Source organism: Toxotes jaculatrix, chromosome 7 (genome assembly GCF_017976425.1).
Source record: "Toxotes jaculatrix isolate fToxJac2 chromosome 7, fToxJac2.pri, whole genome shotgun sequence".
In the NCBI taxonomy this organism is placed as follows: domain Eukaryota; kingdom Metazoa; phylum Chordata; class Actinopteri; family Toxotidae; genus Toxotes; species Toxotes jaculatrix.
In genome coordinates, this window is record NC_054400.1 from 5,856,501 (window position 1) to 5,869,695 (window position 13,195).

Below are 13,195 nucleotides of genomic sequence, written 5' to 3' on the forward strand. Positions count from 1 at the left end.
CACAGTATGTTCAGCATGACTGTCCCCACGATACAGCAGTTGACACAGCAGTTTTGGTTTCTTGCTCTGCTCAAAGCTCTAAAACTGTAACCACGAAATTTACACATGAAACGCAGATCAATGTTTAGGCCATCAACAAAACCACAGCGGTATGTGGCCAATTTTCTCATACATTGGAGATCCACCTGCATCCTGTGAGTCAGTCTCTGCACATTTAGCCAGTATTAAGACTGTAGGTTTTTCTCAGATCAAATTGTGTAGAAAATCATTTAACAGCTGCACATAATACAACAAGACTAACAGCCTACAGCTATGCTAACAGTCCTGTGAGGCTGTACTTAAGCATATCAGTGCTATGAGCTTAATGCTAATGTCAGCATACTAACATGCTTACAATGTTAATAACTCAACCCCAACACTGGTCTCAAAGTGTAGATAGTCCTTGTCGAATATTACTGAACTACGCATGAAAGTTGCTCGGTCAAAATTTTACTTGAGTTAAAGTACTAGAGTACTTGCTTTTAAACATTCTTAAGTATTCAAAAGTACAAATTACAAAGTACATTTTCTAATACTTTCGACACTAGACATAGACCGATAAGGTTTTTTCAGGGCCGATACCGATACCGATTATTAGTAGTCAAGGAGGCCGATAACCGATATTTGGAGCCGATATTCATTTAAAGTAAAAGTGAAAATATTGGTGTCAAAATTTTGAATAATACAAACTAACTTAATTTTGTTTAAATGCCTTTAAGCATATGTTTATTAAACAGCTTTTCATATTTGCAACATGTTAACTACAATAGACTTGTCTTCTATTCTTCTATTCTGATCTTTGTTTTAAAATTGTAACAAAAAGTGCAGGGCCTCTAGGCCTGGCCCCAAAGTTCGCCACCCACCTCTGTTGTGCTCTTGCTCTTGTACACGTCCTCATCAGGTCAGGTGGAGAAAGATTAATAGCAATCTGTCGAATAGATGCACAATGCAAGGTTCATTTCAAAGCTTCCATCAATTTTTGTTTTGCAAGACTTTTTACAGTGAGTGAAAAAAAATCAAGAATACGCACAAGTGTTCTTAGGTGTTAAATTTCCAGGAGACTCCGTCTTGTTTGACATGCAGCCTACCCTCATGTAGAGGTGCCCTTGAGCAAGGAACCTCACCCCAGAACTGCCAGTTGAGCTGCTCAGTGGCCATCTAAAAACTTTTATTTTTTAAACTAGAGTTTTATTTAACATTCTCTTTTGCACAGATTATAAAGACACATAGGATGTAATTTTAACCAACAAAAATAACCGCCTGCATACATAATAAACTATTTCTTACTTTTATTTTTAGCAGTTTAAAATACTGTGAATTCATTCTCTTCTCTAAATGGGTAAATTATACAGTGATGTTTGGTGAAAGAAAAAGAACAAAATAGTCATATTCAGTTATACCATAGGCAAATTAAAATTAATGCATTGGTAATTGCATAGGAATTTTCCTGTTAAATGATAATGACATAAAGATAATGACTTCACCAGAAAATACTGTATGTTAATTGTCAGCTGTATTTTAAAGAGGTAGATCTGCTCATATGTACAGTAAAACCTCTGAATTAGGATCAAAATCATCCTGTCTGTCCCCAAATTCAATCTGAAAGGGATTGTGACAAAATTTATAACACATTGGCAACTGTACTGTGTCATCTACATTAAAATCATCAGGTGAATATTTATTAAAGTTCAGAAGACGGTTTCCTTGGTTTTGCCTCCTCCTCATTTCGTGGAACATGGAAACCCACATATGGACACCACTTGGCATTGAGACACACCAGTTTCTTCAAAGTGGAAGTTTTGACTATATTGAAGCCGGTTTCTCCCCCGAAGGTGCTGGGCTTCCAGTACTCAGGGGAGCAGATGGGGTTTCCTAGCAGGCCTTTAAGGGAGAAGGGAGCACCCATCTCCACCATACTCTCACCAAATATAGCATTAGCACGGGTTTTCTCCAGCATTATTCCAGGGTAAAACTCCAAGGCATCAATGTCCCCATAGAGTTCCTCTAAACCTCTGGCAATTTCAATGTCATCTGTTTCAAAAAGAGAAAACAACTGTTACTTAACCCATTGTTAACTGCACCCGTACCATTATGTTATTATATAACACCATAGACTGGCTCCTGGAGAACAGTCTAACAGAGCTGCAGTATGTGTAATCATTTTTTATAGGAAATAATACATTAAAAATCATCTATGATATGTATTTTTTCCAGTGTTGCTTAAATGAGATTGGCCTACACAATGATGTTAGAGTTAACTTAATTCCATGTGTTCTTACTTTTCCAAAGATATAGTGTGTTTGTGACAAATAAACCCACATTGTCTTGAAAAAAAAAAACAGAAAAAAATCAATAATTTGGTCTCTGCAGTGATAATGTTATTTGTTCCTGAATTCACTGTGTAATGTGCATGTTGTCAAACACCCTGGCAGATGCTGGCAGAAAACACCAGTTATGAAATAAACTTATAACTTATCTTATAAGCTTGAAGTCAAAATCGCAAATGTAAAACTTCCCTATCTATATGTCAGAGATAAAAAGACAAGAAACTTTCAGAGGGAAGTTGTAGCTGCAGTATTATTTTCACTTACCAGTAAACTCATAAAAAGAGGCGTATGGCTTCAAGTTAAACCTCTTCCTGTATTCATTGAAGGACCGCACACGTTCGGTTCTAGACTCTCTGATGACCATTTCTGCCACTTTGAGTACCACTTCATGAGAGTTGTGACCTCCACCAATCTGAAAGACAGAAACAAAAAGTTACTGCAATATTACATTAATGAACTGTTCAATAAAACCATCAGCAAGAGAACAAACAGTGAGAGGTAACCAGTCCTTCCTCTTTTTGCTTGGCAAGCAAAAACTATGAAGCTAAATATGTTACAAAATGCGTGAGCTTGTTGATTTGATGTGAGAACTTGAAGGTTCATGATAAAATTCTGGTTTTAGCTGCTTGACGGCAGCAATAATAAGATGAGTGTGTGTATGTGTCACAGGCAGACAGTCAACACCAACACATCGTTAGTGTCCATTGTCGATGAGCCTGCTTCTCGGACCCGCTTGCCCGCAGGTCCAAGCCTTGAAGCTGCGATAGGGCTTGCGAGATGGATGCAGCTGAAACAGTCCCTGGTTGGGATGGCTGGGGTCTCTGATAATAATGTGGGCTTTGCTGACACACCGTCCATTGTAAAAATCCTGGATAGATGGAAACTCACATTCTCTTAGAATAGAACGCAGTATGAGAGCAACATATTCCACGAGTTCTCACATCAAGTCTACAAGTTCTCGCATTATGCAAAATATTTACCCCCATAAAAGCATTGTGCTAATGAACATTGTTTTGAACACTGTGTATCTCGGTTCTCAGCAAACGGAAATGTCACGCATGTGATGGTGCTGGAAGATTATGTCTGAGAACATTTTAGGAAGTAATAATAAGAGGAAGTCTGCCTTAATGTTTATCAATCAAAAAACGTTGTGGTTTGGTGGTTTAAGAAAAGAAAATGTTCTCACACTGTTATATTCTCTCTCTCTCTCTCTCCCTACATATATATATATATATATATATATATATATATATATATATATATATATATCATATCACATCATATCACCCATTGCACCATCCCTGTGACTTGTGTGTGAGATTCCTCCACTGATGATAAAGAACAAGGCAAGCTTCCTCTGTGGCATTTCCTGTCATAAACCTACCTAATTTTCATTAAACAGTAATGGCACAGGCACAGTTCATCCACCCAAATATATTTATCCTAAGATATAAATATTATCAGATAATATATTTAATCTATAAATATATTATCTGATGAAGCTGTTATTTTCATTTTGAATCTTTTCAAGTCGTTATAAACTAAGAAGACTGTAGCTACATTTTGCCCAAGCACTGGCCTCTTAGTTACAAGCTGCAATTCCACTACCTGTCCCGCAGGCTGTCGAGAGAAAGCATCCACCAGTTTCTCCACCCCATAATGCATGAGGAGTGAGGTGTTGTAAAAAAACTGGGAGTACGGGATTTCATCTCCGTCGATGAGGAAGCTGTCAGGCATCAGTGGGTGCCAGTGGTAGAGCTGGCAGAACTCCAGGGCGATGCGGTTGCTGTACTGGAAACGCGCATTGAAGAGCAGGGAGGGATCAAACTTCAGTTTGAGCAGGTAACCACTCAGCTGCTGCACGTATTCTTCTATTATAATGTTGATAATCTCCCCTGGGTGGCAATAAATACAACCATCTCTTAAACCATCACACACTGAGACAAACTAAACTTCTATAATAATAAAAAAAAACAATTAGAAGATGGAAAGGCGAACTGAAGATTTGTTAAAAGATTAAAAAACAGGGCTGCATCTAAGAATTATTTTCAGCATAAATTAATCTGCAGATTATTTTTTCAAGTAAGTAAGTAGATAGTAGAAAGATATTCAGTTTACTATTGTGTACGACAAAGCATCAAATCCTTTTTAGAGAGAGATAAAAACAGCAAATATTTGACATTTTTGCTTTAAAAAATTACTAAATTGATGATTTGATCAAAATAGCTCCCAATTCATAACAGGAGCATTTTATAAAATCACCACAAACTGTCACTCGGAAAGTACCACATTGAATCACCACCTTTTGTCATGAAGCTACTTTAAAGAAATGTTGTCAAGGCTCAAGGCTTTTTTTTTTTTTTGTTACCGATACAGTTTTATAACTTCTATTTATTCTTTTTGTCCTTATGTTTGTTACCACCCTGTGTCTTTTATATTATATGATTTTACCATGAATAACTTTGAGCTGAAAATGCTATATAAATACGATTTTACTTTCTTGTATAGTAGGTGGACTATACTGAAAAGAAAAAAAACACTCACCAATGATGATGAGTCTAGTGGTCTGGAAAAGCTGCTCATCATCCCAGGTAGGATGTTCTGCCTTAAGGATGTCACAGACTCTGTTATGCTCCCTCAGCCAAATGGTGGCATACATGGTGAGACCCGGCAGGATGCCAAAGAACTCCTGACCCGTGACAAGACGATGCTGCATTGGGAAACCTTCAGGGTACACCATGTGCACAGGGACCTCAGACACTGTGGGAGGGTACATCTCACCATTTACTAACTTGGGAAAAACAAAAACAGTAATCCACAGGTGAGGGGAAAGTTTGAAAGATGAATCATGAATCGTGTTGGTCAATTTATACAATTCTGAGCCCTCTAAACATTTTCTTTAACTCAACAAATTCTCCCAAGAGTCTGCTTTATTGTGCTCGAGTCTGTATCATAATTAGATGTAAAAATCTAAAGTACCAAAGAGCTGCTGTGTCTTACTCATAAGGCAACATCCTCATGTAGAGTGGCTTTTAGATAAAGATAGATTGAGGAAGTCCCCTCTCAGACTCCATCACAAGGCATAGATAGCGTTGTGCTGGCTGCCAGTAATACACGAAATGAGTGAAAAGATTCTCTCTTTTTAACCACTTTATCACTGTCTTTGCTATCTGTAACCAAAACATTCTCAGAAACTGATGTGAACAAGGAAGTGCAGGTTATCTAAGCTGAGAACCTTGAGATGAACTTTTACTTTCAAAGAGAGTGAGTATTAATAACTTAATAGTGACTTTATTATTAGAGAAAATTATATATCGGCATATAGGCCTTTTATTGATTACATGAAATGTAGTTCTCTGAGCCAGACATTTCACTCACACTGGTATCCCGGTTATAATTACGCCAAACAGCTTATTCTGGTTTCAGAAACCTTTACATGTTTCATGTAAATGGAACAAGTGTATTTCCCAAAATGCCAAGCTGTTTCTTTATTACCTGATATTTCAGCTTTCCATCTTCGTGAAGCCGGAGTTGATGCTGTCGCACAAGGTTATCTCCATAAATATTACTCGCATCTACCTGAGTGAGGCAGAGAAAAATACATACATTTGATAATAAATTCAAAAGTCAAATACATGAACAATCAACAGGGAAAGCAACACATGCACTGTGCTTAATTCTCAACAGGTTTTATTGTTAACTGATAAATAATAATTACATTTTGGTTGTACCTGACTGCTGAACACACAGTGTCAGTATGTATCTTACCCCATGTCCTAAAGCCTTGGTGAAGCCACCATGAACTTCATGGTTTGTCTTGAAAAACTGGTGGGTGAAGTGCTGGGCCATGAAGGCAAACATCAGGTTGGTTCCCTGGGGGTCTGGCCTGAATTTGGTTCTTTTAAAGAAACGATCGGCCAACACTTTAGCATCAGGAAGAACAGGTTTACCTGTAAGGAAAGAAAAATTTACTTCAGCGGCAGGGAGAACCAGACAGGCTCATGTTTGGAGACAGGCCTTTGTTTCTAATTGCCCCTGTTCCTCGGCTAATGCCAACTCCAAACTTCCTCCATGTTTTCTTGTTGCCTTAATAAATTCAGTATAATGTACTGAGCACTGCAGCAAGAGTAGCAACAGAATTTTCACATTCAGAGACTTGCAGCGGCCTTTATAAGCAGGCTTTAAATGTGAAAAACTGGAATTGATTAATGTATGAATAATACAATGTGTTGTACTGATGAATTCGAGCTGTGGAAATAAACATAATGAGAGGTGTTATAGTACTCTACAGGTAACTCCCTCGTTTTTTGTTAAGCTGGCCTTAAATTAATGACAAGCCTTTATTTGTTCTTGCTGACTGATGAACAGTGATCTATTCTTTGATACTATTCATTACTTGAATAGCAGCTTTACCATGAGAATGTGCGGTAGCTGCTTAGGTCTCACCTTTAGTTCCCATGGGCAAAGGGCAGTCTTCAGGTACAGGAGGGAGGAGCCGGGTGTAGTAGGAGATGTTGTAGTAAGACTCCCAGCTGATGTATCCATACTTGGTATTGTAGGTAGGTGGGCTTGGAATAAGCTCACTCCTGACTTTGGGAGAAGATGATAACATGTGGTTTCTTTTTCAAGTATTATCCATGTTTCCTAGTTCTGACCCTTTAATTGTAATGAATGAACCACCAATGAATGTTTGGGCATCTTATTTCCTTGGTAAGTAGCCTGATGCTTTTTGGGAGTCAGGACATTTATATGGATTTTAAAGGAAAAGGCTGGTGATAAATCTATATGCATCTGAATGTCAACAAATCCCATGAAAAGACCAAATCCAACCAGACCAAACTTCATTCAACTTAAAAAAATTAGCTCAACTTAAGTTGATTATGAGCAGATCCTACCTCTGTGCTCTGGTCAATCATGTGATCACTTGAGAGTTTCTGTTAAACGTTATTTTTACACTTCTTTGTAAGTAGGAGGAACTTGGCTAATAAATGTCTAAGTAAAAGTATTTTACTTAGAAGGTTTGTCCTTCACAGACTTTTTAAATTGTTCCCAACAAATGCATTAATTACTCCTGTTTGAGTGATGTTTTAAGAAATTTTTTTTTCTTTTTTTTTTAAAAAAAAACCTGAAACTAAGTTTTTGTCAGTAGAAACCCGTGTGCTTGAGTGACACTTCTTTTCATAGGATTTGTGGCAATGAGAAAAGTATAGAATAACGTCAGACTGAACCTTTAACGGTGCTCTCAGCCATAGTTTTCTTGTAAGGTACACAGCAGGCCAAAGTGAGAACGTGCAACGAATATTCAGCAAAGGAAATCTCGATGCTTATTTAAATCAGTTCCTCTTCTGGGCTCAAACTATCTTTTGCAGTTATAAATTTGGTCAGGCGCACTGACACCAAGAGTAAATTACTCTATATCCAGATGTGATGTTTAGTTTCTTTCTTAGTGAAACATAACTCTACAAATGAGGACTATGGCAATTACGATGGAACTTGCTCCTCACATAATACTAACATTTCCTCACTACGCCTTGTCTAAAACAAGACTTAACAATGTAAATGCAAAAACACTGATTTGACTAAAATTACTGTCGGTATGCAGTACACACTGTGAACAAATATAACAAAAGATCTGACACAATCTGTGGGAAAATATTAGCTGCAAGCAAGTCCTGTTGTTTTGTCTGCTGTGGTCTGTGGTGATTGGGGTCATGTACCTGTCAGCACTAATCTCATGAAGGTATCTTGCAGGAAAGAGTTGTTGACTAAGTCCCAGAACCACTGCAAGTGGGTGAGGATGTAGTGGACCACCTTAGGGCTGGGCTTCAGCATGAGACGAACTCTGGTCCAGAACTCCGCTACATACAAAGATCAAGAATAAACAGCACTTAAGCACACTAATAAAGCACCCTTTCTAAGGAGTCAGGAGTAAATATAGATAGACAGATATAGATATACATATATATAGGTATAGATATATATATATTAGCTTATATATATATAAGCTATGGACTCAATGGCTTATTAGAACATGAGAAATTATTGATATATATATATATATACATTTTTTTCACTAAAACGTCTGTGAAAAATGTATTACAATAATTAGTCTGAAATGCCTTGTAGAAAGAGGCACCAATGTGTTACGTAAAACGTTTTTTTTTTTTTTGTTTTTTTGAGTGTTGAAATGTTAGCCACAGTGCTAGAGGCACAAGTCCTCCAAATTAATTGACAATACACAGAGGGTCATTACATATTACATACATTGGAGTTTGAGCACTGTTACTGGTGTTCTCATTGCTGTGCACAGATTTTGCAAGAGGTAGATAAAAAATAAATAGGAGGACAATTAGAGTGCACAAGGTTAGGGTCAGTGTAGTGCTTAGGGTTTAGCTTAATTTGCATAAAGTCACGTTAAAGTAGAACTTGAACAAAAAGAGGTACTCGGGAGGTAGACCAGAGTGTCACACGAAAGACACTTGGGCTGTGGTGTAAAAGCACCCACACCCAGACAGTGGTGCATAGATGTATGTTGAAAATGTAAATTTTGCTTCACTTACGAACAGTGCAGTTTTCACCATAGAAGCCAGTGCGAGTGCAGTCACATTTGTAGCTGTCTGGACCAAATCTCACACACACCCCAGAGCTCTGACAAGGGTAGTAACAACAGGGATTCACTGCAAATGAGGATAAGGATATCTTTATTTGAATGAATGAATGAATAATTGATGTTGTGAAGTAATCCACTTCTGCTTACACTCTCTATGCTGTCTATACTGTGCCCTAATCTGTCTCTTTGCTGCTGTGACGGATGCAGTTTCCCCATTGTGGGACTAATAAAGGTGTATCTCATCTCATCTCATCTCATCTTATCTTATCTTATCGTAAGGAGTGACACAGGCTCCCCTGGAATCTGATTAGCCACCCCACCAGAGTAAAAAGGTGGTAGATAGTTCACTTGTAATTATCAGAACATCTGTATGAAGTCACTGTCAAAACTTAAAAAGTCAATCAGATGTCAACTAAGATAAAATGAACTAAAACAAACATTTCTGAACCTGCTCCTGTCTGAGATGGTGTAATGATACTGAAACAGGCCGGGGAAACCAGAGACAAGCACAGATAATCTGAAAGTGTTCAATTGTGAATCAGTTAACACATAATTGTGTGTAACCCAGTCAAATGGGTTGTATGGGGTAACAGCTAGGGGTGAATGTGAGTAACTGTGGATGAGTAAAGGTTAAAAAGCCACAGCCTTTTTTTTTATTTATTTATACGGAATAGCCTGTTCACAGGAAGTGGTCTAAACTGATAAGCTTAATTGAGTCTGAGCAAAAAGTTGTTGCTGCCTACCACCCACCCAAAACACCACCCCATATCTTTATCACTCTCTGTCGTTCTAATACGGTTTCCTGTCCTCCCTTCACATTTGCAGAAGAGCATTGAGATAATGTGACACAGCAGTTTTTCCTTCCTCATTGTGCTGTGAATGAGACAAGAGATAAGCTCGCCCACTTTACTTGAGCAACAAATATGTGTTGGTTTTTCAAAAGTGGAAGGTGTTTGACTGCATGCATGTACTGATGCATTAATGTTACGTGGGCCTAAGTCTAGCAGGGAAGCCCAGCAGATGCACAACCATAGACAAACTACGATCCAGTCCAAGGCACAGATAAGTAGGTTTAGCTGTGTAATATTGATGAACCAGCTCATAAAATAAATCAAAACACCCCTTAATACACTACTAACAGTTATATTGGCCAAATGGGTACTTTTACTTTTGATACTTTAAGTGCTAATGCTTTTGTACTTTTACGAAAGTAAAACCATGAATGGTGGAATTTAGGTAAAAGATCTCAGTACTTCCTGCAGCAGTGCTGCTGAGGTTAGAGACAACAATACATCCTCTGCTATTTTTTCCAAATTACAGTGGTTGCAATTATAGATAAATTAGTCCCCTGATAACAGATAGCCTAAGGTTATCATCTCCTTTGTTGAGTTTTAATTATTTCTTTCTACTTTGGTTGGTGGTTAGTGTTAAATCCCAAGGCCCAGAAGGTGATTCTGGCAAAAGTGAAGTCTGTTTCTCGGTCATTATATGTTTCACCTTACCTTAATCTGAACCTAACCATCACCGTAATACACCGTAACATATTTAGACCTGCAAACAAACAGGTATGTCATAGGTGCCCAGTTAAACTGTTTGGTTACTAAAAGTTAAGTTGTTATTTTAAAAAATATATATAAAAATAAAAATAAAAACTTACCAACACCAGCACATGATGAGCTCTCCAGCAGCAGGTTTATGCACACCAAGATGGAGAAGACACTAAACTCTAGTTTACAAAATAAATAAGTAAATTACTGTGGTGTAAAAAATCATGCTCAGTGGATGAATTTTAAATAAAATTTTGAACTCACCTCTCATGGCTTTCACACTTGGCTGACCCAGTGATGGGTATTATATTTATGCAAATCAAACTAGAGATTGCAAAAAATAAAAGATAAAAAGGTTCACAGTGTTATTCTGTTTCTAGGAAGATACTGGAGACTATCTCCATAACAACACTAAGTAACATGTTCTAACTGGCTTTATAACATCAGCTCGAGAATGGGAGGGATCACAGTTTCCTCTACTTCCTCCATTCAGTCTTCAGTTGATTTTAAAGAAAGCCTGCTGCAGCTGGAACCAAATAATTTTGATTTGATCATTTTTGACCAGAAGTGGCGGCCAAATTTCTCTCAGGATAGTGTTTAAACCCAGGCAGTGTGTCAGAGTGAAAAGTTATGATGTTCAAATTATGAACTTTAATGTCTTTTTCTCGTGTCATTCACATCATTAGAGTGAAAGGAAACAAGAACAGTGTGATGCTCGAGGAAAAATTCACACTGCTCTATCTCCACCTGCTGGCAAATTAAAATAACGTCCGTGTCCCACTTATATAACTAGCTCGTTGAATTTCAAATTTTTGTGTGCAACAAAATGATTGCACTTAATTGTGTTGATTTGATCCGGTGTTCTTGGTTTTAAAGAGGTTTAACTTATGATTATTTACATATTAATCAAACAGTGTAATTCCATGTAGAACAAGCAGCACTGATCTAAACACACACAGGACATGAAATAATGATTTATATTTAAATAGCCACAGAAGAGTGTTTCTCCAGCTGTCAAACACACGTCATTATTTTACTTGGCACTCAGCTGAGGGTAATTTTTTATTGCCCCCATGCAGAACTGGTTAAATACAAAGAAAACTATGAAGATGCGGTGTTTTAAAGAAATGTTAAGATTTAATTTATTCACACAGAAGAATGGAGTAGTCAAATATAGTCCTGGATTTATTCCTAAATATATGATATTCCTTCAAGACCTTCAAGGGGATAAAAAAAGATGTTGTTGGGTCCCCATTGACCCCCACTGTTATGAAAATTTTATTATTTCCCCATGCACCCAGAAACCAGCCTGTACTCTAGAGATGAAATATGTGATTAGTCAATTGACAGAAAATTAACTGGCAAACAATCATTGTTTAATTCCAATTTTTAAAGCAAAAATGTCAAAACATTTTCTCGTACTGGACTTTCAAATGTGAATATTTGTCGACTGTTGTTGACTGGGCTTCAGGGAAAACAATGGACATTTTCCACTATTTTGTGACAGTTTACACACTGAACAATCAATTGATTATTATTAAAGAAAATACTGTAAGTCAATTGACCTATTGGTATTGAAAATAATTTTGTTGGTTGCAGCCTTACCATTCTTCTATGATGAAATAATACTGCCTTGCTCAAGGTTTTCTTTATGTTAATTTCTTGACAGGCAGAAAAAAGCTAAACAAAATCAAGACAACATAAACTAAATATATAATAAACAATGTAAATATGGAGGACGCAGGGCCCATGACAGCTGAGTTTGTACTTTAGTGGCACATAATTTTCACAGACCATGATTTGCATGAAACCAGTTACTCATAAGGATCTATATTTAAAAAAAAAAAAACATAGACATGACACTCTCCACCGGGCTCGCTGTCCCGTACTCTATATGTCCAATAAAATACAATTTCATCAAGTTTCTTTAAGACTGGTCCTTTGGCCACAGATCAGCTCTGTTGTCAGCTTCCTCACTGCCTTTACTCATTTCCTCTCTGTTCATGCAAAACACCCTGCAGAGGTCAGCAGTCTATCACAAGAAATAACAAAAAGAGAATGACACTGGTGGGTGATTAATCTGAATCGGAATAATGGGGAAAAGATTAAACATGAGAGCTGTGCTTGTTCGCAGCTGAAGAGGTTTCTTTCAAAAAAATTAACCAAACAATGCAGTTGAGTTGCCAGGCTCGGATCTTTGATATCTTCCCACAGAGATATTATCTGAGCCAAACCTATGTGAGATTTTTGCGTGTTGAAGTAACTCTCCTGAGTAATTTCCTGCATACTGTAGCAATTTTAGGACTAGTTTGTCTGCAATGTCCACATGGAGATAAGTTAAATCCCGACCAAAATATGTTCAGCTAATTCTTTTAAACTTTGCAGACCTCTCAGACTGTTGCTCTCTCTCTCTCTCTGAAGTTTCATATTATGTTACTCAATATGTTTTTGAAGTTGAAGCTGGTCAGCGTCGGAAAATAATTCACTTTATTATAAGTAATTTGGTACCAGTGCCCCTCTAATTCCAGTTAATTTGCCAATCACATTTTTTTCTAGTCTCATATCCCAAATTTCTTCCTCCTTGTTTCTTTGGCATCATCGTTTCTGATTAAATGTCAGCATCTAGTCTGTCTTGCCAACCAGAAACCACAACAGCAATGATGAGGTTTCTT

The 13,195-nt window shown here is 37.4% G+C and overlaps 1 protein-coding gene across 3 annotated transcripts; it reads right to left on the minus strand.

The window, feature by feature from the left end:
- Positions 1-1,103: 1,103 nt before the first annotated feature.
- Positions 1,104-10,926, minus strand: ptgs1 (prostaglandin-endoperoxide synthase 1). Of its 3 annotated transcripts, none has more exons than XM_041042970.1 (11): positions 10,788-10,926; positions 10,634-10,702; positions 8,927-9,043; positions 8,084-8,224; positions 6,813-6,956; positions 6,135-6,316; positions 5,862-5,945; positions 4,911-5,157; positions 3,975-4,261; positions 2,631-2,778; positions 1,104-2,070 (listed from the first exon to the last, which is right to left on the minus strand). In XM_041042970.1, exons 1-11 carry the CDS (start codon positions 10,792-10,794, stop codon positions 1,721-1,723), a joined length of 1,776 nt encoding a protein of 591 aa, XP_040898904.1. In that variant the 5' UTR covers positions 10,795-10,926; the 3' UTR covers positions 1,104-1,720. The 3 variants fall into 3 exon arrangements, with proteins under 3 accessions (XP_040898904.1, XP_040898905.1, XP_040898906.1); XM_041042971.1 differs by having other exon boundaries at positions 8,927-9,014; positions 10,788-10,917; XM_041042972.1 differs by lacking the exons at positions 10,634-10,702; positions 10,788-10,926 and adding an exon at positions 10,479-10,487 and having other exon boundaries at positions 8,927-9,014.
- Positions 10,927-13,195: the final 2,269 nt, after the last annotated feature.